Here is a 27,018-nt window from a genome sequence, read left to right as displayed (position 1 = left end):
GAAGTAGGATGATTAACTTTGGGTGTGATACTTGTTATATTTGGCAAGGTGAAGTAAGAAACCTAAAGGCCAAACTTGACAAGGCTCTTGAACCCAAGATTACCTTCGCAATCGACAAATCAAACTTTCGAAAAAGTATGGTTAATCCATATCAAAAATACAAATATGTTATAAAAGATGAAGATAACAAAGGCAATCAAAATGTTAATTTCTCTTGTCTTTATTGTTGCAAGAAAGGCCACTCCATTGCTAAATGCAGGTTTAGGAGATTCTTAGTTCCTAAAGGCATTTATCAATGGCTGCATAAATGCAACCATTTCGTTACTCACCATTCAGGACCCAATAAGCCATTGGGTACCTTCTCGTGTTAATTGCATTTCCATAGGTACAATGCCTCGAGACCACCGAGAGAAGATGGGTTCTCGACAGTGGATGCTCAAGGCACATGTCTGGAGACATATCACTCTTCATTGACTTCATGGCTAAGAAGAAAGGATATGTAACCTATGGTGACAACAACCGTGGAGCAATACTAGGTAAAGGTAGTGTAGGTAACCCTACTTCCACTACTATTTTTGATGTATTGCTTGTCGAAGGTCTTAAACACAATCTACTTAGCATCAGTCAATTATGTGACAAAGGATACAATGTATCGTTTTCAAAAGATTGTTGCAAAATTGTACATAATGATGATAAGAAGAGTATGTTTAATGGCCTGCGAGTGAATAATGTCTATATGTTAGACTTGAACGAAGTATCGTTAACAAGTGACAAATGCCTTGTAACAATGAGTGAAGATTCATGGTTATGGCATATGCGTTTAGCACATGTTAACTTTGACTTACTAAACAAAGTAGTCTCAAAAGATCTAGTCCTAGGTCTCCCCAAAATAAAGTTCACCAAGGATCACCTTTGTGATGCTTGTCAAAAAGGGAAGCAAACGAGGATCTCATTTAAATCCAAAAATATCGTTTCAACAACGAGACCTCTCGAACTTCTTCATATGGACTTATTTGGGCCGTCTAGGATTAAAAGTCTAGGAGGAAATTATTACGGTTTCGTAATAGTGGACGATTTCTCTAGATTTTGTTGGACTATCTTTTTAGTAAGCAAGAGCGATATGTTCTCCGCCTTTGAAAGGTTTGCTAAGCTTTCCCAAAATAAATTAAATACAAACATTGTTTCAATTAGAAGCGACCATGGGGGTGAGTTCGAAAACCATCTATTTGAAGAATATTGTGGTAACCATGGTATCGATCATAACTTCTCAGCTCCACGTACTCCTCAACAAAATGGGGTTGTGGAGCGTAAAAATCTAATTTTGGAAGAATTGGGAAGAACAATGATTAACGAAAGTGGTTTACCGAAATATTTTTGGGCCGACGCCATTAGTACGGCGTGTTATGTTTTGAATAGGCTGCTCATTCGCCCCATTCTAAATAAAACACCGTATGAGCTTTTAAAAGGGTGAAACCCAAATGTTTCTCACTTACATGTTTTCGGTTGCAAATGTTTTGTATTAAATAATGGAAAGGAAAACTTGGGCAAATTTGACTCCAAGGCCGACGAAGGTATCTTCCTCGGATACTCTCAATCGAGTAAAGCATATAGAATATATAATAAACGATTACTTACTGTGGAAGAGTCTGTACATGTCACTTTTGACGAATCCTATCCGAGAAACATCGGAAAGGGTAGTGTTGTTCATGGTGCAGGTACATCTACGGAAGACATACTCAAGGGTGGCGAGCCGGGGATTGATCAACCCGACAAAGTTAAAGTTGAGGAGGATAAAGATGTACACCATGAGGAAACCGAGGTAGCTCATCCGCCTTCAAACGATGATCTCCCTCAAGCTTGGAAGTCTTCCAAAGACCATCCAATTGACAACATTCTCGGAGATATCTCAAAGGGTGTTACAACTCGATCGAAGCTAAGTAATTTATGTTATCACTTCGCTTTCGTTTCACAAATGGAACCTAAAAACCCTAAAGAAGCCCTACTCGATGAACACTGGTTTTTGTCAATGCAGGAGGAACTAAATCAGTTCACTAGAAATGAGGTTTAGGACCTTGTCCCTCCTCCGATAGATCATCGAGTAATCGGCACCCGATGGGTGTTTAGGAACAAGTTGGATGAAAACGGGGTAATAACCCGTAACAAGGCGCGTTTAGTCGCGCAAGGGTATAACCAAGAGGAAGGCATCGACTATGAGGAAACTTATGCGCCGGTTGCCCGACTCGAGGCTATACGCCTTCTCCTTGCCTTCGCTTGTGCGAAAGACTTTAAACTATTCCAAATGGATGTTAAGAGTGCATTCCTTAACAGTTACATAAATGAAGAGGTCTACGTCGCACAACCTCCGGGTTTTGAATCTCATGAGTATCCTGATCATGTTTATAAACTAAAAAGGGCTTTATATGGTCTCAAACAAGCTCCTAGAGCTTGGTATGAGCGACTAAGTAAATTTTTACTCGATCAAGGTTACTCAAGAGGAAAGGTTGACATAACTCTCTTCATTAAACGTCAAGGAAAGCACTTGATATTAGTACAAATTTATATAGACGATATTATATTTGGGTCTACTAACATGAATCTCGTGAGAGAGTTTTCTGATCTTATGCAGGGTGAATTCGAGATGAGTATGTTGGGGGAGCTCACGTACTTTCTCGGTTTGCAAATTAAACAACTCAAAGAAGGAACATTCGTGAGTCAAACAAAGTACTGTTTGGACCTTATCAAGAGATTTGACATGGCAAAAGCCAAGGCCATTGACACCCCCATGCCAACTTGTACAAACTTGAATAAAGATGAAAGCGGTAAGGATGTAGAGGTAAAAAGGTATAGAGGTATGATTGGATCACTTCTCTATCTTACTGCTTCTCGTCCCGACATCATGTTTAGCGTGTGTATGTGCGCAAGATACCAATCATGTCCCAAGGAATCCCATTTAAAAGCTGTCAAACGAATACTTCGATACCTATCCGGTACTCCGAAGTATGGACTATGGTATTCCAAAGGTAATGATTACTCATTGGTAGGTTTCTCCGATTCCGATTTTACCGGTTGCAAATCGGATAGGAAAAGCACTAGTGGCACTTGTCACTTATTTTCAAATTCCTTGGTCAGTTGGCATAGCAAGAAACAAGTTTCAGTTGCCTTGTCAACCGCCGAAGCGGAATACGTTGCCGCCGGTAGTTGTTGTGCTCAAATCCTATGGATTAAGCAACAACTATTGGATTTTAACCTCAAACTCGAACATATTCCCATTTTCTGGAACAATACAAGTGCCATTAATCTTACCAAAAATCCTGTGTTGCATTCTCGCACCAAACATATCGAAATTCGACATCACTTTCTCCGGGATCATGTAGAGAAAGGTGATGTTGTATTTGAACATGTTAATACTGAAAATCAACTAGCGGACATTTTCACAAAGCCGCTAGCTACTGAGCCTTTCTTTCATATTCGCCGAGAACTTGGTATTCTCGACATTTCTGAACGGGCGTTATAAATTGCCTGCTTTACCTTATTTCATTTAACACTATAATCTTGTACTTCTAACAAGTTAATGTTGTTGCAAGCACAATCATATTGTTCATCAAGTCATTCCGGCATAGAGGTGATATTGTTCCTTTTCTCTCTCTCTCCCAAACTTCATAACTAAATAGTTGTACTACATGATAATATTGTACATATATGTATCGTTTCTTATGCCATATCTGTTTGGATGTTTAAATGTTGTGTGGCATTCTATTTATGTATCAAACATGTGAGCATATGAGCATAACAGTGAAAATTGCAAAATTTGCCTGTATGAGTCGACCATAACAGGGCAATGGTCGACGCACATCTTACAAATTTTCTTGTTTTTTAAAAATCAAACAGTATGCGTCGACGCATGCAGAGGTATGGTCGATGCATCGCTCGAAAATTCAGTTTTTCTCTGCAGAAAACTTTCAAACTTCCCATGCATTTACATTCAAATTCTCATTAAGTGCGCATTTACATTTCAAACTTCCCACTACATTGTGAGTTGCATCTACCTAGTATTTATTGTCTCTTGGCCTCTTCTCTTCCCAAAACCCTAAATCCTCATCTATAAAGAGGGGAAACCTCCTTCTGGCAAATAATTCTAAAAAAAACCTTCACCAAGCTTCACTCTCTACCCACACACAAAGCTTCAAAATCATTTCCAATGGCTTCCTCATCCCGAAGACCTACCGGTAAGAGATCACGGGAATCATCCTCTGCCTCTCTACCCATTACCGCTGTATCATTAGTTCCACCGGCTCTCGTCGATTCCTTCAACAAAGATATTGGTAAAAGAGGAGTTGTGAGGCAGCATGCATTCTACAAACTCACCGCAGAACGCATGCATCTCGTAGAAATCATGTCTCTGCTACAGTATCACGGCATTGTCAAATTCCTGGAATGCAATGCCAAATATAACGAAGACCTGGTCCGCGTGTTCTATGCCTGCCTTCATGACAAATTTCGTGGGCAAAGGTTTCACTCCAGGATCGGGACAAGGAAGGTATCGTTTAAGTCTAATGTTTGGAACAAATATTTTGATATGTCATTGGCTGCTGATGAAAATCCTCTTGCTGAGGTAACTGACTCTCACCAAATAGAAGGTTATGAGTTTAAGAGCGCTTTGAACGCTATGCTGAAACGACCATACCCTGACAACACTGTGAACAGTGACGCGTTCCCACGAACTGTCACTGCCGGTAAGCTGAAGACAGGTGAGCGCATTCTCCAGTGGATTGTGTCGCGCATCCTGCAGCCTAAGAAGGGTGGTCTTTCCCGAGTTGAACAAGCTGAGGTTCATCTCATATACATTCTGAAGAATCAGCGCAAAATAAACTGGCCCTACTACATTGCTAGTAGAATGTTCGGTTTACGAGACTCCGGACGAGGAACGAATCTTGCCTACGGATCTTTCATTCAAGAGGTTCTTACTGCAGCTGACGTGGATTATCCGTCCTTTCCGTATACCTCCATTTCCTCAGACAAAGAATTCAGCCCAAAAACTTTGTCTATGATGGGATATTTCCGGTGTGATGAGCGGAGAATATACAAATTTGTTCGCAGAGGGTATGTTCCTACGAATGTTGAAGAAGATGATGAAAGTGATGAAAGTGAAGAAGAAGACCAAGAGGAAAATGAAGAAGAGGGAGTTGGTCAAGCATTTGAGCAGCTTGGTGGAGATGATAGTCCTCCACAAGTTGACACTCACGATTACACAAACTCAGCTTGGGTTCAGAATACCTATTCAACTGCAGAAGATGCCCCCAACCAGGGTGGCTGGGGTGAATGGCAACATGCGGGCTGGTCAACACAACGCCAATTCTATCAGCCGTATCAATATGGTGATGAAGAATCTCCTCCGTCTCCTCCACAGCACGCAAACTCTTCTAAACTTTTGGATATAATGCGAAATATGCAGCTGGCTCAACAATCCTTCATGCAAACTCAGGATGAGCGCTATGCTCATATTAGCAGCCAACTTCAAGCACAAAATGAGAGGCTCGATAACCTCTCTACAAGCATGAATGAACGGTATGCAGCATTTACCGAAACATTTGAACGCCAAGAGCGATCGATCGACGTGGGTCTCAAGTATCTAGGTGGCGTTGCTGACCAAATATCGTCTCTGGCAGACCCCTACAGAAACCCGGATATCTGTTACCATCGAGGACGAGACCATTAGGACATAAAACTGCATATGCATCTGTAATTTTTTGTTGTTTGACTGAATTAATTTTCTGTTGTGCTCGTTTGTGCAAATCCAATTTAATGTTATCTTCCTTTTAATTTGTTCAGTAATAATATTTGGAGTGATATTGTTATATGATTCCCTATCTCCTGTTGTATTTCATGTTACGTTGAATAATCGTTCCTTTTCTCTTTTTGATGTTGTCAAAGGGGGAGAAGAGCATGTACCAAAGCCAAAGCAGCCAAAATAGCAGCCAAAATATTCACAACAATTAACAGTTGGTTTTGCAGATAGCCTTAGATTACAAAAGAAAGGGGGAGTGTGCATAATGTGTGTAAATATTGCATGTTGTTTTTTCTCTTTGGTTTTACACAAGTTGTCATCATCAAAAAGGGGGAGTATGTAAGGGCAAATTGTCATACAACATACGATCATAGGTTTCGATGATGACAAATGACCACCATGGATGAATCGGCATTGTCGGTTCCACCTCTACAAAACAAATGCAACATATCACCTATCATATCATTTTCTATGCTCATCTAAACTGCTATATTTCATACAACATATGTGGATAAAATGTGGTCATGACAAAATGCATGAAAACCACAAAAATATGAATTTTTGCAGATTTGCAGGGTTTGAGTCGACCGCAAGGGTCAGCGCATGAACCACGGGTCAGCGCATAACATAGTGCAGTTGGTCACTGGTCAGCGCATGGAGGCTTGAGTCGACCACAGGTCGGTGCATAATATAGTGCAGTTGGTCATGGGTCAGCGCATGGAGACTTGAGTCGACCACAGGGTCGGCGCATGAAGCCTTCACTTTCCCACGGGTCAGCGCACGCCGACCTATGGTCGACGCATACTAATGTATTCTTCAGTCTGTCCAAAATTGCAGGCCATGCATCGATGCATAGACCTGCTATGGTCGACCACTCGTGCGCAGATTCAGTTTTTGTGTATTTCCCACTCTGTTTGAAATGCTGTTAAGTTTGGTTGGTAAGTTGGTTACTATATATAGAAGTTTAGTTACTTGTATCAACTAACATTTGTCAAATTGATTCAAGTGTTCAAAGAAACAAGAAAAAGTGAAATAGGTGTCCAAGATTCATCATCTTCATCTTCAACATCTCACAACACATCAACTACACACAACCATTTTTGAAGTGCTTTGTGATTGGTTAAAGGTGATAAGGTTCGAAGCCGAGATTGAAGAATCCGGTTTGGGTTGAAGCTTGTGACAGGTTTTTTCTTGAATAAAACCGTTAGGGTTTTGTCCTCCAAGACTGGTTTGTGTTTGGGGTTTTTTGGACGAATTCTTCATCAATTTTCAGCTGAGCGAAGGTGATTGAGAAAAGGAAGTCTTCGTCAACCTAGTAGCGGATTCAGTGATATTGAAGGGAAGATTTCGGGTTCGATTTGTTGTAGTTGAGATCAGCCGGGCCGAGGGTTTGAAGAACTGAGGGTTATTCAACAAAGGGGCTGGAATCGGAGGTCTATCAACAACAATCGAAGGACTTGATTCACCTTGAATCAAGGAACAAGGAGTGGAAGCGACATTCAACGTCTTGAGAGTTCTGTTGTAAATTTGCTTTGCAATCCTTGTATAAACGGTTAAATTCAACAGGTGATATCTATTAAATCATCTCAATTCTAGTTTTAGAATTGAGGGTAGACGTACCCCGAAGCGAGGACGACGAGGGAACTGCCTCATCAAATCTTTGTCTTCTCTATTTTTCAGCATAGTTGTTTTTAGCTTAAAAATTAAGTGATTTTTGTATAAGCACTTTTATCAAACCTTGATATTAATTGAGTAAGAAGTTAAAACTCTGTTTTTGAATTCAAAGTACAATAAAATATTATACTAGACTAATTGAAATCTCTTACTCAACATAAATATCACTTGGAGTGTTTTTGCACACCAAGTGTTTGATAATTTTCCTAAACCAAAATTATCTTAGTTGTGTATCTAGTTTGGTTTGCTCTTTGAATAATTGGAACTAGGAATCCTATTAAGTGAAACAAATCATTGATCGTGTGACTAGTGTAGTGATTCTTATTCCACATTGTCACTAATCCATAGGCTAGACGCATATCCGGTTTTCCAATAACGGTTCGTTTTAGACTATATTTTCCTCGGCCGCTTCCGCACTTAAAACAAATTTTCAAAATCAATTTTAATTGGTAGCGCCGACTCAAATTTTAATTGGGATCTATTCAACCCCCCCCCCCCCTTCTAGATCCGTGCCATAGTCTAACAATTATTTCCAAAGAAAATAGAAAAAGAACGAACCAAACCCAAAGAAGTTTAAAAAAAACTAATAAAAACAAAGATAAGGGTCCAGGGGTTGGTTATGCACAGGGAAGATACTAGCACCCTAAACATCTATAGTACTCTACAGGAACATCTTTGAAAATATGTGCATTTGGCTTTAAAATGGTGTTGTTTACAAAAGATTGGGGAGATGAAAAGAGAATTTTTTTTTATAATTTTTGTGTTTGCCAAGACTTTCTGAACCTCGTGCCTACGTACACATAAAGTGCAATGGCGGATCAAAACCTCGTAGTTCGTGGTAAAAATAACAAAGATGTTTGCTTTGATTCATTTTTAATGAATTTTTTTTGTCATTTTAAGAAGAACACTCAACTAGCCATCCACAAGTATGGGAACTTTGCATCATCATGAGAAGGACTCCAACTTGGATAAATATCAACAAATATCCACTAGCTCTTTTATATAGAAAAGAATTATTATAAATACTATGGGGATAGAAAAATTATATATCAACTATGGAAATTACTCATGTCTAAACTTTGAGAAAAAAGTTTTAAAAAGGAAAAAAAAGTGCACAAAGGGCACAAAAAGGTTTGAATGAGTTATGCATTTTTAGTTTTTTGAAATTGGTTTGAATATGATTAAGATGTATTAGAATTTATTAATAAAAGATTTTGAAAAGAAATCACTTGAAAAAAGTCAAGGTTTATTGAGGAAGTGGTTCAAGTTTGAAAACAAGAATGTTTTGAAAAAAGAGAGAAGATTTTGAAAATCAAAGAAGGGGAGGAGAAGAAGAGATTATCCTAGAACATAAAGTAAAAGCTATGGAGGAAAGATCTAACCAAGAGATAACAAGTTTTATGACATAAGTCAAACAAGAATTCACTCCTTTGGATTAAGCCTTAAGCAAGCCAAATAAGCAAAGAATATTCCATGTATCAGATGAAACCAAAGTAGCCAAGCAAAATCTTCAAAAGAATCTCAAAGTCAAAGGTAGTAGATGAATCTCAAGGTCTCAAATCATAAACTCCCAAAAGATAAACAAGTATGCCACTAGTTCTCTTAGGTGGAAAATAATTATCATCAATACTATGGGTACAGAATAATTACATCTCAACTATGGAAATGACTCATGTCTAAACTTTGAGAAAAAGTTTTAAAAGGAAAAGTGCACAAAGGACACAAAATAGTTTGAATGAGTAATGTATTTTTTAAGTCTTTTGAAATTGGTTTAAATATGCTTAATATTTATTAGTATTTATTAAGAAAATATTTTGAAAATCACTTGACAAAAGTCAAGATTTATTGAGAAAGTGATTCAAGTTTGAAAACAAGAAGGTTCTTGAAAAAAAGAGAAAAGATTTTGAAAATTAAAGAAGGGGAGGAGCTAAGAAGATTATCCTAAAACATAAAGTAAAAGCTAGGGGGGGAAATCTAACTAAGAGATAACAAGCTTTATGACATGAGTTAAGCAAGAACACTCTCCTTTGAATTAAGCTTCAAGCAAGCCAAACAAGCAAAGAAAAATCCATGTGTCAGATGAAACCAAAGTAACCAAGGAAATTCTTCAAAGTAATCCCAAAGTCAAAGGTACCAGATGAATCTCAAGGTCTCAAACTATAAACTCCCAAACAAGGGTCAAAATTCTAGTTCTAACTCCGTAACTTCATAATAATCCCAATGATAGTAACCTCAAGTCCATGAATTAAGAGAACCAATTTTTTAGGAGTTTTTTCCTTTATTAATGTATTTAAAAGAAAAAGAAGTCTAAATGGACAAAGAAAAAAAACATAAACATAAACAAAGGTCCAAGTGGACAAAGAGAAAATAGCATAAATACAAACAATATGATATGAGATGCTAAAATAAAATCATAAAGTGAATAACAATAAATAAATGGCAAAAAAATAAATAGCATAAGATAAATGACATTAAAGTAAATTTAATACAATAATATGTTAGTAAGTTGTGTTAGTAATAAAAAATTGAAAGATAATTTATCATTTTTGGGAGAATACTCAACTATTCGCCCACAAGCATGAAAATGTGGACCTCTACATCACCATGAGAAAGACTCCAACTTGGATAAAATCAATAAGTATGCCACTAGTTCTATTAGGTGAAAAGGAAACAATATTTTTCACACAATACCATGGGGAGTAGGAGACTTACAATCTCACTTATGAAAATGACTTACTTTCGGATTCGGGACAAATTTAACATTATGTTAAGCAATCGTAATTGGACTCATGTTGAAGTCACAACTATCTGAGTCCGGTCAATAATAATATTTATGTTAATACATGCTAGAGAAATTATATGTAAATCATTCTCCTAAAAATATGCCACACAAAAAAAAGGATGGATCAAGCACAAATGTTAAGAGAGTGGTTCATTACATCAATCAATACTTCATGATACTTAGGACAAGCTTATGCATCAATCTAAAGTACCTTAAATATTCTATGATCAATTAGGAGGTAGATTTGAAGTGATGAAAGTTCATCAAGTACCAATTCATACATCATAAACAAGATGGACACAAACCATCCAATTGATCAAGAGAAAAAAGGAAGAGAAAGAGATTAAGAAGAAGAAGAAGACGAGAGAAACTAAACCCAAATTGGATCAAAGGATTGATCAAGTCATCATCAAAATCAATCATCCATCTTGGTAGATTTGGGTTTTCACCCCATTAACACCCAAGATCCATTGAATTTGATGAGATCTATGATCAAAATAGCTAAGATCCAAGGTCAACAGAAGTCAACAAAGGTCAAACAAGCATAAAATGAAAGAAAATAAAATAAAATGCATCAAAATATTTTTTAAATGAATTTTAAAAGGCAAATAAAACAAAAAATCCATAAAACCCTTTAAAATACCAAATAAATGGCCAAGAAAATTATGGAAGGTTGAAGATAAAATAAGAAACATAAAATAAATTTTTCAAATATTTTTAATGCATAAAAGTATTTTTAAACCAATTAAAACAAGGGGAAAAAGAGGAAATCCAAGAAAATAAAATATGGAAAAATAAAAATCAGATGAAGAAAAAAAAAGAAAATTTTAGAAAATATTTTGGGATTTTTTTGGATAAAAAATGAATTTTCTATAAATTTTTAAAGAAAATGCAATTTAAAATAAAAAAATAAAAAATAAATAAAAAACAGAAAAAAATAGAGGCATTAGATCTGACCTCATTAATTGACGTGGCAAATCCAACAACTATCAGGCTAGGGCGCATGGTGGAAAATAGTTAGAATAAAACATGGAATCACATTCAAAATGGACCAATCAAAACATTTCAAAATGCCAACATGGATAGCCAACTCAGATGGCCTGAAACAAATCCATTCATCTTCTTCGGTAATCCCTCATCGGAGTTTCATCATTTGACAAAGTAAGAACATGAGACTACCACCAATGTGATCGTCTCCTCATCACGAATTCAACCTAATGCTCAAAATTAATTTATCTAAATTGAGTATGGAGAATTTCAGAGAAGTTTTAGAAACAAGCAAGTCACAAAAAGTAAAATTAAATGATGAACATTATCAGTCAACACCAGATAAGTTAGGGGAAAGCATAAGAGGGTGAAGGACTACATTGTGGTAACTCATTTGAGTTCAAATGATGCTCAAAACTACCTTGTCCAAATGAAGATCGGAGGTTGAAGAAGCTTGATCTGGTCAGGGCACTTCAGAAGGTCTTACAGATTGGGAATTATTGCAAAATCTTCATAGGAGACTGAAAGTTCTAATTGAATCAAGAAATTGAATTGAAACAAGCTAGAAATCAAAACACGATAGCTCAATTTTCTATAAATGTTTAATAGTGGAGCAGGGGGTTTTTAGCTCTCCAAAGCTTGGGAATAAGACAAATATATTGCTCTATTTATAGGGAAGTGATTGGTGATCTCATACGTGCCAAATGATGCTCAATTCGTGCAAAACGAATTTGCTCATGATGTGAGAAAAGTGTGACTTGTAAAACCATCAAAACTCAGCCAAATTATGCATTAAATGATTCATTTAACTTTTGAAGACTTGATTAATCATGTTTAGGTCCAAAACGTGTGGTAAATTGACTTGTAATTAAGGATTAGTGAAGTTCAAAATTCTGAACATGATGATTTCTTCAGTTCCAAGTTACCATGTTTAATTCAATGGGGCGTCTTGCCTAAGAGGCTTTTTGATCTCATTTTTCTTGCAATTTTTGGACATCATATCAAAGATTACAATGTGTCAAGAAAGGTTGCATTTGGATGCTTGAGCATAAATTTATGGCATGTTAAAGTTGGCACAAAAATTTGGTTATGCAACTTGGAAAATTCTAAGTCCCAGATGGCTAAAAATGACCCATAATGTCTCAAAGAATTCCATGGTCTTCCAAGCACAATTTGACTTTGATCCTTGAAGAAAACTTGTAGAGGGCATCACATATGATATTCTTCAAAAAGAGTCAGCGTCAAATTTTGGAAATTGAAGAAGTTATAATCCTTGAAAGTTGAGAAAAAGTCACTTGAAAATAGGTCAAATTTCACTAGGTCCACAAATGACCTATAATGTCTTCAAACTTTTGATGATCCTCCATGTATAATTGGCTCTTGTAATGTAAAGAGAAGTTATAGAGGATATTTAAAGAGTCATATGCAAAAAGAAACATTCAAAAATATTGAGGATTGAAGGAATTGTGATCCTTGGAACTTTGACTTCAAATGTTGACTTTTTGGTCAAACCTCTTGGAATAAACTTGTGTACTTGGACTTTTATTGCATTTCAAGGTACATGGATGATCATATGAACTAAAAATAAGGTGTCCTTGAATGTATTTTTATTAAATTTCTTAAAGTTTGAGGTAACATATTGAAGAAGGCATGGAAATAAACACATGAACCTTTGCCTTTTCTTGAGACCGATTATCCACTTTTGTGTAACCGATTACAAGCGCAATATTTTGATTTTTCCTGCTATTTTACTTGGTCAATTCAGTTCCCAATTGTGTTGTATCTCTTGTATAAATGTTTAGAATGCACACTCATCTAAGGTTAATGCAATAATAATCTCTCACCCTTAATTCTCCTCTTTCACACTCTACATCCAAAGTATCTCCACCATAGTTCATCAAACTTGTGGTGTCTTGTTCCAACATTTGACATCGAGAGTCTGGTTCAGATCCACAAACACCTAATGTACAACATGAATTATATTTCCAATGAAAGAATCCCTGCAAACCTACATATCCTTGATGCGAAGAATTATGATAAATGGTGCAAGAAAATGAAGATGTTGTTTGGCTACCAAAATGTTCTTAAAGTAATCAAGAATGGTGTTAGTCCTCTTATTCAAAATGCAACAGAGGTGCAAAAAAAAACACATAAGAAAGAGAAGAAGAAATACTTCAAAGTGCTGCTCTTGATCCATCAATGTGTTGATGGCGACAATTTTAAGAAAGTTGGTGATTGTGAATCGTCAAAGCAAGTGTGAGAGATCTTAGAAAAAACATGTGCATGGGTTGACAAGGAAAAGGTGGCGAGGTTACAAACTCACAAACACCAGTTTGAATTGATTCAAATGGAGGAAAAGGAGACAATAAACTATTTTGCAATGAGAATCACCCGGTTGGTGAATCAAGTGAAGGCATGCAAAGAAACTATTACGAAGCAATATGTTGTTGCTAAAATCTTGCGTTCTTTAACACCAAGATTTAACAATATAGTTGTGGCGATTGAGGAGTCAAAGGATCTCACGATGATGAGTAAAGAGAAGCTGCAAAGTTCTCTCGAGGCTCATGATAAAAGGATGGAAGAGAGGAATAACGTTAAGGCAAAGGCGGAGATCGCTTTGCAAGCTCGTTTCAATGAGAAGGACAAGAGATCGAAAGGAAAATGGCCCAAGAAAAGCAAAGGGAATTTTCATAATTTTGGTGGAAGAGAGTCCTAAAATTCAAATAATTTGACTTGTCAAAGGGGTGAGAGCATCTTCAACAAACATGGTGGTCAAGGCAACTTTAGAGGTAGAAGGAAGAGGTTTGACAAGAGCAAGGAGTAGTGCTATAAGTATCAATGGTTTGGCCAGTTTGCAAAAGAATGCAATTTGAACAAGAAGGAATCTCAAGGGGATGAAGCCAAGGTTGCAAGATAAGAGTTTGATAAAGAGAATACATTTTTGGTCATGATCAAAGAAGGGAATTGTAGCAGCAAACAACTGCGGGACAACAGCTACAACAACTCAACGAATGTTGAATAGGCTGGTTGAATGATACGATTAACCAATTGCATGAAGAGGAAGACGCCATGATGAGTTTGAAAGGAGTTCAATGCAGTGAGGAGTGGTATTTGGACTTGGTTTGTTCAACCCATATTGTAGCGGTGTATTCGTCGCTATATGATCTATTGATTAAATCATAAGCAAAGTATACAAGTAAATAGAGTCGCCACCGCACTTTTATTTATCCAAAGGACTGGCTAAAAAGCGAACAAAAGCCTAAGAAGTTTTACACGTAGAAAACCAATGAAAAGATCAGAGATCGGGGTAAGGGGTAAATTACGCAATGGGAAGGTGTTAGGCACCCATCACGTCCTAGGTACTCCTAGGGAACCCTTTTCACACTTGTTGTATAAGAAAAATGTTTATTTGTTTTGACATATTGTGCAAACATGAATGGGATGATGAGAAAAGAATGTACATGTTAATTATTTTTGTGTTCGAACGGATGAACCCGTTGCCTACGTACCTTCCATAAAAGGTAAGGATCAAAACGCCGTAGTTCGGCTAAAAGATTTCCAAAAATTAGTGAATTCAATTTTAAACACAAGCTCTAAGGTCTTACGTTACCCACGGGAGAAAACTCAACCTTAAGAAACAACAAGTCCACCATGTGAGAAAAGCTTCAACTTGCTAGAAAGGGGTTAACCCTATAATAAGCAAGAAAGACTTACAATTCAATCAACTAAGGACAAATAGGTGAGATTAATATCAACCAACTAGGGTAAATCAAACCTATAGCTAATGTATGAAAACTTAACAAACATGGACAAAGCCACAAAATCATTTGACTGGGTGAAGTTAATTGATTTGGATTATCTACAAAGTATGGTCAAAGTATGATTAAAGTCAATTCAAAATGAAGTATTTACAAAAATTAAGTTTGGAAAGTCAAGGACTTAAGGTCCAAGTTTCTAATTTGGAAAGAAGTGAGAATGTTTGCACAACATGTATATACAAGTTTGAAAAGTCAACCATGTGAAAAGGGGTTTTGAAACAAGAGGTATGGATGATGGGGTGTAAAACTTCCTAGAGGTTCACCTCTTGAAATCATATAGAAGATGATTCAAGGGCGTCCTTTGGAATGAGGAACAAAGCAAGTTAGTAAAATAAAATACAAGGTGATACCGGATGCCACTCAATGGTCTTACTCCAATCTCACACAAAGGCGGATACCGGATACCAATAAATGGATTTACACCAATCTCCTAAAATAAAACAATGATACCGGATGCCAATAAATGGTCTTACTCCAATCTCACAAAGGCAAAACAAAATAAGGATGTCAGATGCCAATAAATGGTCTTACTCTAATCTCCTCAAAGCAAAAACAAAAACAAAACATGGAAGTCAACTGCCAATCTATCTGGACTTAGGTTAACCTCCACATATGATCATAGGAAAACAAATGCCAAATTACATGGACTTACAATGAATCCTCACATACAACAACAAGCTCAATCAAAGAGCAAAGAGGATATGAGTGGCCAATGAAGTTGTCTTACACTCTATCCCTTCCATGTCATGGGAACACTAGGCAGTAAATGGACTTACAGTTGTCCTCAATAGGAAAACATCAATGTCACAAGGACAAATGAAATGATCATGCACTAATGGCAATCAATGAGGATAAATGCACAATGGCAATCAATGATGATACATGCACAATGGCAAACTCAAGTAATCATGTACATATGAATCAAGCAAATAATCAAGCAAGGTCATTTATCACACACTATAACCAAGCAATCAGGCTCAAACAAGGGTGAGGCATTAAAGCCAACTGGAATAGGGTTAATATTGCTCTTAACCTTGCCATTGAGGGGCTAAGGTGAAGCAGATGAAAGGGTATGAGGGGTGTGCCTCATCACTCTTATCCCTGGTCAGGGAGAGCATTGAATATCAGAAGGTGTGGGAGTTCAGAAAAGGGGAACTCTCTCCACAAATTAGACTCGATAGATCTTGGGCTTGGATCCCAATGCTACAACCATGTAATGGGAGCAAGGAGAAGACTCACAGAATAGTGGGAGATAGGCTACATATCTCTTATATCCACCAATTGCCTTTAGAAGGACTTTACCTGCTTGGGGACAAACATAAACAATCACAAACATTGCCTCTTAAGGAGGACTTCAGACAGTTGCCTGGCTAAATAACAAGCCAGGTCTTCCAGACTACATGAAGAAGAAGGTGCTATACCTCAATGCAAATGCTATACAAGCAAAGCAATGCAAGTTCTTAAGAGAACTGAGCAACTAAGGGTACCTGAAATCAATCAAATATAATCAACATCCCAACATAAACAAAACAACAACATAAGAATCAACAACCAATGTACAATCAAACAATACAATATGTGCATAGCACAAAGCTCAAGTGAATCAAGCCCCCTACAAAACAAACAAGTTAGTTCACAATAATCAAATGAAACAATTCAACTTGCATTAATTCCTTTAAAGCACTTTGCTTCTTAACTTGAAAAGTCAAAGTCAAACTCAAACATGAGTAACAAGACCACTAGGACAAGCCTAGGGTCCAAAGGAGGGAAAAATCTTAAAACAGCAAGTGAAACATGATCAAAACCAAGATAATTCAATTAAGAAGAGGATCCAATTGGCCTCATATCAAAACAATACACCATTTTCATTTTATGCACAATTTAGGTCAAAGTAAGCAAGTGTGAACCATATATGAGTGAACAGAATGATTTCAATCAAACAAATATCAAAACATCTCAATAAATTCCACAAAAATTCCAGCTCAAACAGAACATATCCAATGAGCTACATATCAAATTTCATAGCATTTGGAGAAGGGGAAGTATGGGAATTAAATTCAACATGTCATGGCATGCAAAAATCAACCTAAACTAGGTCACAAAACAAGTGTCAACTTCAATCAATTGTAAAACAGTGACAACAAATGAGAAATGAATGGGACCAAAGCCACTGTGAAGCTATACATGTAAAGAAACACTCCACCAAATTTCACATTCATATGGTAAGAAATGAGCATTTCACAAGATATGAAAGTTTGCTACTCAAGAAACAATCCAAAAATGCTAAACAGCAATCAAAAATGTCAATCAAATAGGAAATGTATCAACAATTCCCACAAAAATTCAGGGTGAAACTAGACATATGCAAGGTATCTCATGCAAAAAATCAGAGCCATAGGCCTAGTGTAAGCATGGAAAATTAAATCATGAACACAGCATAGCATAGTGTGACACATATTGTCACACTCAAAAAGATTATATCATACCTACCAATCCAGGGATCCAAAAATTACAAATTATACATCAAAATCACCAGGCATGAGTCAAGAACAAGCATATGAAATTTCATTCATTTTGGATAATGCATGATTATTTTATGATCAATATAGTGAAACATACATATATGGCATACATGTCAAAGATCATTAAGCCAATCCAAAAAAATCACCAGGCACAACTTGAACTACTATGCCAAAAAAAAAACTAGAGGAAATTCTGAATCTAACAAAAAAATTCCCACCTAATTTGGATTAAAATTGATTAAGTTATGAATTTTGTAAGATTGATTAAAATTGAAATAATTATTTAGAACCTAAAATGAATTAATTAAATTTGCTGTGGCAATTTCGTAATTTGTGTGGCCAGGGAGCAAAACGCTCCGTTTTACTTAATGCAGTGGCGTCACGTGATTCGTCCAAGCGCGCGGGAAACAAGTTTTGAAAATTGAAGCATGAGGAAACGGATCCAACACGCGAAATTTCCAGAATTCTTGAGCTTCGTCACTGTTCTTCAATTCCAGAATTCGTGAAGAGCATTTTTCAACCAAATCGAACAAATCTTATACCGTTCTCTCCGTCTCTCCACGTAGATCATAGATATGGCCGTGGTTTTGTCTAGAAGTTAATGTACATAAAGATCCACTCAAGAATTGTTTTGTCATACAAACTTTGAATCAAGATATCTACACGATTACTCCATGAAAGTGCATGATTTAAACACCAAACTACTCTATGTTCAAAGACCTATCTAAACCGCATGGCAATTGCGTGAATTAAAGAGTTCGAAATTTTTACCTTCTTGAAATGCAGCTCGAATCCGTGCGTTTTTTGCCTTGATTTGTGGAAACAGATGAAGTATAATGGTTATGAAGGTGACTGGTGATGCTCGTTCAGCTCAGAAGTGCATGAGGAAGGTGAATCTTGCAACTGCCATTGGAGTTTGATGTTGCAACAGTGAGGGTTCTAGCACGATTCTCCCTTCAATCTCCACAAACAGAACTCCACAATCTCCTGCAAATGATGAATCCACAATGAACTAGCACAAAGATTAGTGAAAAATCGATGAATTGATGCAAAAGAGTTTTTGTCAAAAATGGAGAAAAGTGAGAGAATTTCTGAGTTTTTGTGATTGGATCTAAAAAATGATTATTGATTCCTTCAATTCTGTTAGAATTAGGCTTTTATACATGCTCTTAATCCACCCTTTAATCATGATTAGCAAAATTTGGTGATTAGTGAAATGAGCTCCTTTATGCAATTTGGCCTTTTTGCCCTTGGATGGATTGAACCAATGTAACAGTAATTTTTCACTTTGAGCAAGCCATAAATCATATTTGGAAGCTATTGGAATTGGTTTCAAGTGGAAATTCAATGTAGTTTGAAATTTGGACTTTTTTCCCACTAAAATTTAAATGGTCCACTTGAAAAATGACCTTTTTATGTGAAGGTTTTTGGTGAAATGTAATGATGCATCATGAAATTTCATATGAAATGTGGTTTGCTCAAAGAAGAACCATCCAATTTGGCCATTCCATGTGAAAGTTATGCCACTTTGAATTTAGGCATTTTTAGAAAATGATTGGACCATATCTTGCCAACCACACATGGGAATTTCAAGTTCTTGGACTTTTTGGAAAGGTGAGAACAAGATCTTCAACTTTCATGTTGGGCAAAATTTGATTTGAAGCATTATTGGACATGTAATTTTGGGGAGAAAAACTTTCCATTTTGGGCAGGTGAAAATTACAGGTCATTTCCATTTTGGGAAACTTTTTGTCTGACTTCAAATTCTTCAATGATGATCTTTGAAATACCAAATGAGGCTCATATGGACATGAATGAGACTTTTCCAACCATCTCACACCTTCAAATCCCTGATTAAATGCACAGTTGACCACAGTTGATTTTTCTAGGGTTTTGGTTGACTGAGCCATGTTCTGATGAATTCCAAGCCTCTTCCACATGAGATCTTGATCCAAAATGATATCACAAGCCATATGAACTCATGATGAATGATCATGGTGCCCAAATTCTTCAAGAATGGTCACCATCCATTGCTCAATGGCTGATTTTAACTGGTTTGACCTAGTTTGCTTCATCTGCAAGCAACAAGGTTAGATGACAATATTTTTGTACTTTGGGTTAGTAAACATATGTAAAGAAATGACATACAATGCAATACATGCTTGGTGATCAAAAATTACAATCACAAGATACCCAACCACTAGGAGGGAAGCTAGGGCATGCAATGATCCTTGAGGCCATGATATGAGATGTTATGGGCCATGAGGGAACTTAGGGCCAAAATTGGGGTCTTACACATATAACGGGAATAAAGGATTGGTGTGCCAAAATCAATTGTGCCATGAAGAACAAAGTAAAGTTCGCGGATGACACCACTCTAATGTTCAATGGGATCAATGATGTTTTAATCATGAGAAGGGATAATGGACATTCCTTGACCATAAATTCTTGTACATTTAGGGAATCAAATGTAACCTTCTGAGTATTGGCCAATTTCTTGAGAAGGGTTACAAGATTCACATGGAAGACAAGGGGTTGCGGGTTATGGATGTAAGAGGAGTCTTGGTCCTTAAAGCGCATATGGATTCCAATAAAACCTTTAAGGTTGAGTTGAAGGTTATAGAGCATAAATATCTTGCTACTGTAACAAGTAGACAATATTGGATTTGGCACTATCGTCTTAGGTATCTCAACTTTAGAGATTTCAAAGACTTTCAAAAGAACAGAATGGTAACGGGGCTGCCATCGATCAACATACTAGCTGAAATTTATGAAGAATGTATGCAAGCGAAGCATCATATGGGAAAATTAAGAAAGTAGATTCTATTGGTGGCAATATGTATTTTTTCACATTTATCGATGATCATAGTACGAAGCTATGGACATACCTAATCAAGAGAAATGATGATGTATTTGATGACTGTTTGTCATTGCATATATTTAGTCGAAGAATCAAAGAAAAATAAGTGAAATTTGAGATAAAATGAAGAAGAATGAGGAAAAAATAGCTAAGTGTGAAAATTGTGGACTTATTGAAAATTTGAGTGAAAAGGGGAGCAAAACCGTGCAACCACGGGAATAATCACGCGCACCTTCACATAGCATCTTGCACGCGATGGGGTCTTTAAAGCAGCATTACACGCGCAATACAAGGAATTACGCGCGTGATAAGTACTTTTTATGGGCTTTTTAGACACGTTCTAGTCCATTCTAACGCCTTTAAAAGAGGATTTTCTGCACTTTCACAAGGGTTACAAAATTGGGAGATCTAGGCACGATTTTGAGAGCACAAGTGGTGATTTTTATAGCATTGGAAGCTATTGGAGGCCATTACTTCAACGTATTTCACATGTTATTTTCATCTATCAATTATGGCATTTTTAATTGCATTATGAGTAGCTAAGCTCTTTTATATTAGGTTGTGTTATGATGAACCTATTTCTATATTATTGGAATCTATGTTGATTTAACCATTGTAAGAACCGTTTAAACTATAATTCCATTCAATTGCTTTTTGTTCATAATTCCTTTTATGTGAGATACTCTTTTAATCTGATTTTGAGCACATAGGGAATATTGACTATTAGTATATGTGTTGGACCTAGGGAAATTGTTGTACTTACGCTGGTTGAATAGGAATAGGAGACCCTGAGTAGTGGCATAGAGAATTAATGTTTTATACATCACCTAACCTTGCTTACGCTGGAAGACTAGGGATAGAAAGCTCTGAGTAGTGGTTAGTGAGTTATTTCGCGAGGGATCAGCTATAGTGATTTTGTTAATTCGATGTGGTGTTATAGTGATAAGACCATTCGTAAAAGACATAAAACATCAACAATAGAGGAATAGGGGATTCTAGAACACAATATGCCCGTTTTCGTGATATTGTTTAATTATTTATTTACTTTTCACACTGAAACTCGAAAACCCCCATTTTTACTAGTTTTCTATAAATTGCACACATTTTGTCTTGCCTGAAGGAAATTCATGTGGATTCGATCTTTTTATTACTTTGACAATATCAATACACTTATCGAGAAGTCATCAAGTTTTTGGCGCCGTTGCCAGGGACTGTTGATTTTTCAACAAGGCGATGTTTGTGCAATTTTAATTTTAATTTTTTTAGTCTTTTAGTTTTTTTTTCTTGTTTATCATAGTGCTATTGAGGTATTTTTTGTTTGTGTATGCACAATTTAGGATCAACATTAATACCATTGATTCTAGAAATTGAAAGAACTACACGTGCTCTCAGAAAAGCAGTTAGAGAAGCAGCTCTGGAAGGAGGAATACTAGAAGAAGAGCAACTATCAAATTCTTCTGACTCTAAAGAAGAAGCTCTAATGGAAGCTGCACAACCCCTAACTATGGGGCATTATTATAAATTAACTGATGAAGGACACTTATCAAGAGGGTTTGTGCTGGTAGACCCTGCTAACTTTGATATTAAAAATTATGTGCTTTAAGGTTTGAGAGAAAATTCGTTTGATGGGAACACGATTAGAGACCCATGGGTGCCTCTTACACACTTTTATGAAATAACTTAAATGTGCAAACCAACTGATGCCACTGAAGAGCAGGTTAAATTGAGGTTGTTTGGGTTCTCACTAATTGGAAGGGAGAAAGATTGGTTACTTTGCCTTCTGAATAGAACGATACATACTTGGAAGGAATTAAAGGATAAATTCCTCGAAATATTTTTCACTACTACTCAGTTTACCGAGCGCTAAGCAGAAATTATGAATTTTGTGCAGCAGGAAACTGAGTCACTTTATGACTCTTGGAAAAGATTCGAATCACGACATGAATAATATGGTGCAGATGCAAAACTTCATTAAAGGTCTCAAGAGTCAAACTCACATGTTATTGGATGCTTCTACGAGAGGTACTATCTGAAAAATGAATGAACCACGGGTAAAAGATCTCATTGAGAAGATGTGTATGAAGGAGTACCGATCCAAGAATGAAAGGTCGGTCAAGATGGGAACTGTGGGCACACCTAAAGGTATGTTACCTATTGATACCCACACTGCTTTTTTAGCTCAGATTGAATTATTAAATAAAAATCTTGTTGGAAGCAGCTTAGTTAAAGCTAATGTAGGCTAGGTACAAGCACTTGGGTGCGATTTATGTAGAATAGAACATGCGAATGAAAGGTGTTCACTGGAAGAGACAAGTGAGGAGGTCCAATTCGCTAATTTTTTAAAAAATAACTTGTATTCAAACACATACAATCTGGGTTGAAAAGACCACCCAAAACTCCGTTGGAATAATAATCAAAATTCAAATGCTAACTAAGGGATGCAACAAAGTCAACAAGCTCTGTTTCAAAGGAATCCCATCATAGTTGGTAGAGACCTCGCAAAATTTCATTAAGGCCACTCAAAGTAGATTTGATAGGGTAAATAAGACCCATGAATAAATGAGTAGAAACTAGGATGCGTCTGTCAAAATTTTGGAGATGAAGATTGGTTAATTATCCAGAAAAGTAGCTACTTTGCCAAGCTCAAGTGGAGGATTCACCAGTAACACCATTGATAGCCATAAGAATGATAACCCTAAATATAGGTTTAAGGGCAATTACTGAAAAGGATAAGGATGAGATAGTTAAACAATGTGTGGTTAAGGCATAGGAGGGTACCAATCAAGGTGACCAAGAGGAAAGAGGAGTCACCATTAATCAACTTATAGACAAAAATTCTCCTTGGAGGAGAACAAAGAGGCATATCTTGATTGAACCAAATCCTCCTTTACCAGATTACGTAAAACCACCGTACCCGATAATTAAAAAGAAATTGGTTCAAGATGATGAAGCGGGAATGTTTGCAAAGTTCAAGGAAGTTCTAGTTACTCTCCAGGAAAGTATTTCATTCCATGAAATTTTAGAACTAATGCCTAAGTTTGTTAAATTTATGAAGGCGTTTCTAGATGGGACGGAAGAGAAATGAATCAAGGAACATGTAAACATGTCCGAAAAGGATGATATGGTAAAACCTCAATCCTTACAACCTAAACTAAAAGACTCAGGTAAATTTATGAAGGCGTTACTAAATGGGACGAAAGAGAAAAGGATCAAGGAACATGTAAACATGACCGAAAATGATGATATGGTAAAACCTCAATCCTTACAACCTAAACTAAAAGACTCAGGTAAGTTTACTATTTCTTGTAATATCAGTGGATTCAATATTCTGCATGCTCTATGTGATCTGGGGTCTCACATAAATGTCATGCCACTAAAAACTGTCAAAGAATTAAAAATGGGTGAGATCACACTGAATAACATGACTCTCACTCTAGTTGAATCGTCTATTACTCAATCGATTGTTACTTTACGCAACATATTAGTATCTGTGGATGACTTATTGTTTCCTATAGATGTTGTAGTGCATGATACAAAAGGAGATTCAGAAGGATCTGTTATTCTTAGACGTCCATTCTTGGCAACCAAGAAAGCAAAGATTGATGTGGACACTGGTCAACTTATCTTGAAGTCAAATAAAAGGAATGTGGTTTTCAAGGTATTTGACTGGGCATCTTATGTGGATAATTTGGATACTTTATACCATCCGGAGGAAAAAGGTAAAAAATTAGACAAAGGAACGATGAGAAAGGAAGTGACAGGCGTGAGGGTATCCCTCGCGCCTGACGTACCTTAGACATGGATTGTTAAGCTAGTTATGTAAAAAAAAAGCGTTTGATGGGAGGCAACCCATCAGTAAGAAATTATTTTTATGTCATAGTGAATTTTTATTTTTCTAACCTTGTTAATTTTTGTGTTATGTTGTTGGAAGAGAAAATAGGTAAAAGAAGAAAAGAAAGAAAAAGAAAAAGGGAAGAAAATAGAAAGAAAAAAAAAGATAGGAAAGTTTCAGCCCCTGGAATCATCACGCATGATAATATAAACTAGTTATTTACAATAAATTTTTTTGATATTTATTTAAAGAAACACAATTAATATAAAGACAATAACACACCAATCACACATAATAATTTTAGAATAATTATACTCTAAGATTTTGAGAGTCGTGATATCTCCTCTTCTTAAATGTTTAAGAATTGGATATCTCTCACTAATCTCTATCCCCCTATTTATTTTAAGAATAAACATATTGAATTAATAAAATATAATTGCATATTTCTTATAGCGCTTATACAAACAACTACCAAAGTTGAAAAAACTAAAGAGAGGTCAACTCAATCTTTATCAAATTAAATTAAAGTTTATTTTAAAACACAAACAACCAGTTCATTGAAAAGATAACTTGTTTAGTACACAAATGAGATCTTACTTAATACATAGAAATAAGATCTTACAAAACATAGATATTAAAAACATAGGAACAACATGAAAAGTTTTCAAAATGACATAGACATTGATTAACAAAGATATGAATTAGTTTCGGGTATTTTTTAACCATCCATCAAGGTAAACTTGTTTGGAGTTAGGGGTGGATTTTGCTTTCTCGGTTCGGATATCTTTCAACCATCCATCAAGGTAAACCTGATTGTTGTCTGAGGTGGATTTTGTTGTCTCGGCTCGGATATCTTTCAACCATCCATCAAGGTAAACTTGGTTGGAGTCAGAGGGCAATTTTATTTTTTCAGCTCGAGTGTCTTTCAACCAACCATCAAGATAAACTCGTTTGGAATCAGAGGTGGATTTTGTTTTCTCTGCTCGGGTATCTTTCAACCATCCATCAAGGTATACTTGGTTGGAGTCAGGGGTGGATTTTGTTCTCTCATTTCGAGTATCTTTCAACCATCCATCAAGGTAAACTTGGTTGGAGTCAGACATGGTTTCTGTTTGCTTAGCTTGAGTATTTTTTAACCATCCATCAAGGTAAACTTGGTTGGAGTCAGGGGTAGATTTTTCTTTCTCAACTCGGGTATCTTTTAACCATCCATCAAGGTAAACTTGTTTGGAGTCAGAGGTGGGTTTTGTTTTCTCGACTCTGATATCTTTCAACCATCCATCAAGATAAACTTGGTTGGAGTCACTTGTAGGTTTTGTTTTTTCAACTCGGGTATCTTTCAACCATCCATCAAGGTAAACTTGGTTGGATTCAGAGGTGGATTTTGCTTTCTTTGCTCTGGTATCTTTCAACCATCCATCAAGGTAAACTTGGTTGGAGTTAGATATTGACTTTTCTTTCTCAGCTCTGATATCTTTCAACCATCCATCAAGATAAACTTGGTTGGTGTCACCTGTAGATTTTGCTTTCTCATCTCGAGTATCTTTCAACCATCCATCAAGATAAACTTGGTTGGATTCAGAGGTGTCTTTTGCTTTCTTTGCTCTGGTATCTTTCAACCATCCATCAAGATAAACTTGATCAGAGTCCTGGGAGGATTTGGTTTTCTCTGCTCGTGTATCTTTCAACCATCCATCAAGATAAACTTGGTTAGAATTAGCAATGTGTTTTTGACTCTTCAATGGATTTTTGAGCCAACCATCAAGGTAAGGTTGGTCAGCTTGTATTTCTTCTACATTCTCTTGTTGAAGTTTGATATATCGGGCAAAGCTTCCTTGTCCATTCTACGATACAATTGAATAAATGGATATTAGTGAGTTATTTTTAGATGGTATATATGACTATAAAAACAAAATTATGTGTTTTATGAGACACATTATGTTGCGCAGGTAAGACGCATTCATTATATATTTCAGATGAATACAAAATGTGAAATAAAAATGAAAGAAAAACAATTTTTTTAATTTCATTACCGCATAGAAAACATTATTTTATCAAATCAAATAGAACAACTTGATTGAAAGTGAATGATGAAATCAAATCAAATAAAGATGAGAAATGATAGACTGCGATAAATAAATGATGAAAAATATAAACGTAAAAGATACAAGAATGGATGCAAAGTTAGTAACTTACAATCAACAAGAACATGATAAAAGGAAGGAGAGACAAAACATCTTTTTGTGTCATTTCTTTATGTTATGATTTTGTGGGGAAATTGTTTTAATGTGAAAAGATGTATTGAAATGGAAGTGAATTGGGCTATTTATAAGTAAATGAAAAGAAAAACTACATTAAGGACATTGAGACTTTGGTTGGCCAGATTACTTTTTAAATATTTAGTTTAATTTATTTTTTAAATGTTTAGTTTAATTTATAAGTTTATGTGTCTAAAAAGGATCAATTTACTAAGATTTATTTTTTCCAAGATCTATTAGGTGTGTTGTTTTGAGTTATTAAAAAAATTTAAAAAAATTGTTTGTTTGACATCGTTTTTTTAATTAGAAGTTCCTAACTAAATTCTTTTAGTTTAAAATAAATAAATTTTAGAAAAGCTACTGCAATTAGTTTTTTATTTTAAAATTAAAATTGATTTTCTAAAAATCTTTAATTAAAACATATTAAAATGACAAAGGTGATTTTTTAAATGTTAAACAAACATTTATTTTAATAAGATATTTCAAGTAATTTAAAATTT

General features: G+C 35.9%; 1 protein-coding gene across 10 annotated transcripts in view; it reads right to left on the bottom strand.

The window, feature by feature from the left end:
* LOC127086004 (uncharacterized) overlaps window positions 1-26,613 on the bottom strand; it is a 98,169-nt gene extending 71,556 nt beyond the window's left edge. For 4 of the 10 annotated variants that reach the window (XM_051026632.1, XM_051026637.1, XM_051026639.1 and 1 more), the window contains exons 1-2: window positions 26,457-26,612; window positions 25,685-26,104 (exon numbers count right to left, since the gene is read on the bottom strand). In XM_051026632.1, coding sequence (XP_050882589.1) covers window positions 25,685-26,104; window positions 26,457-26,510 — 474 coding nt within the window. In that variant the 5' untranslated portion in view covers window positions 26,511-26,612. Of the gene's footprint in view, window positions 1-25,063; window positions 25,504-25,572; window positions 26,105-26,456 lie in introns of all 10 variants that reach the window. The other 6 variants (XM_051026641.1, XM_051026636.1, XM_051026646.1 and 3 more) reach the window with 5 other exon arrangements.
* Window positions 26,614-27,018: the final 405 nt, after the last annotated feature.

This window comes from Lathyrus oleraceus, chromosome 5, assembly GCF_024323335.1.
Source record: "Lathyrus oleraceus cultivar Zhongwan6 chromosome 5, CAAS_Psat_ZW6_1.0, whole genome shotgun sequence".
NCBI lineage: Eukaryota > Viridiplantae > Streptophyta > Magnoliopsida > Fabales > Fabaceae > Lathyrus > Lathyrus oleraceus.
Note: the sequence above shows the minus strand (reverse complement) of the source record. Positions and strands in the feature narration are given on the sequence as shown.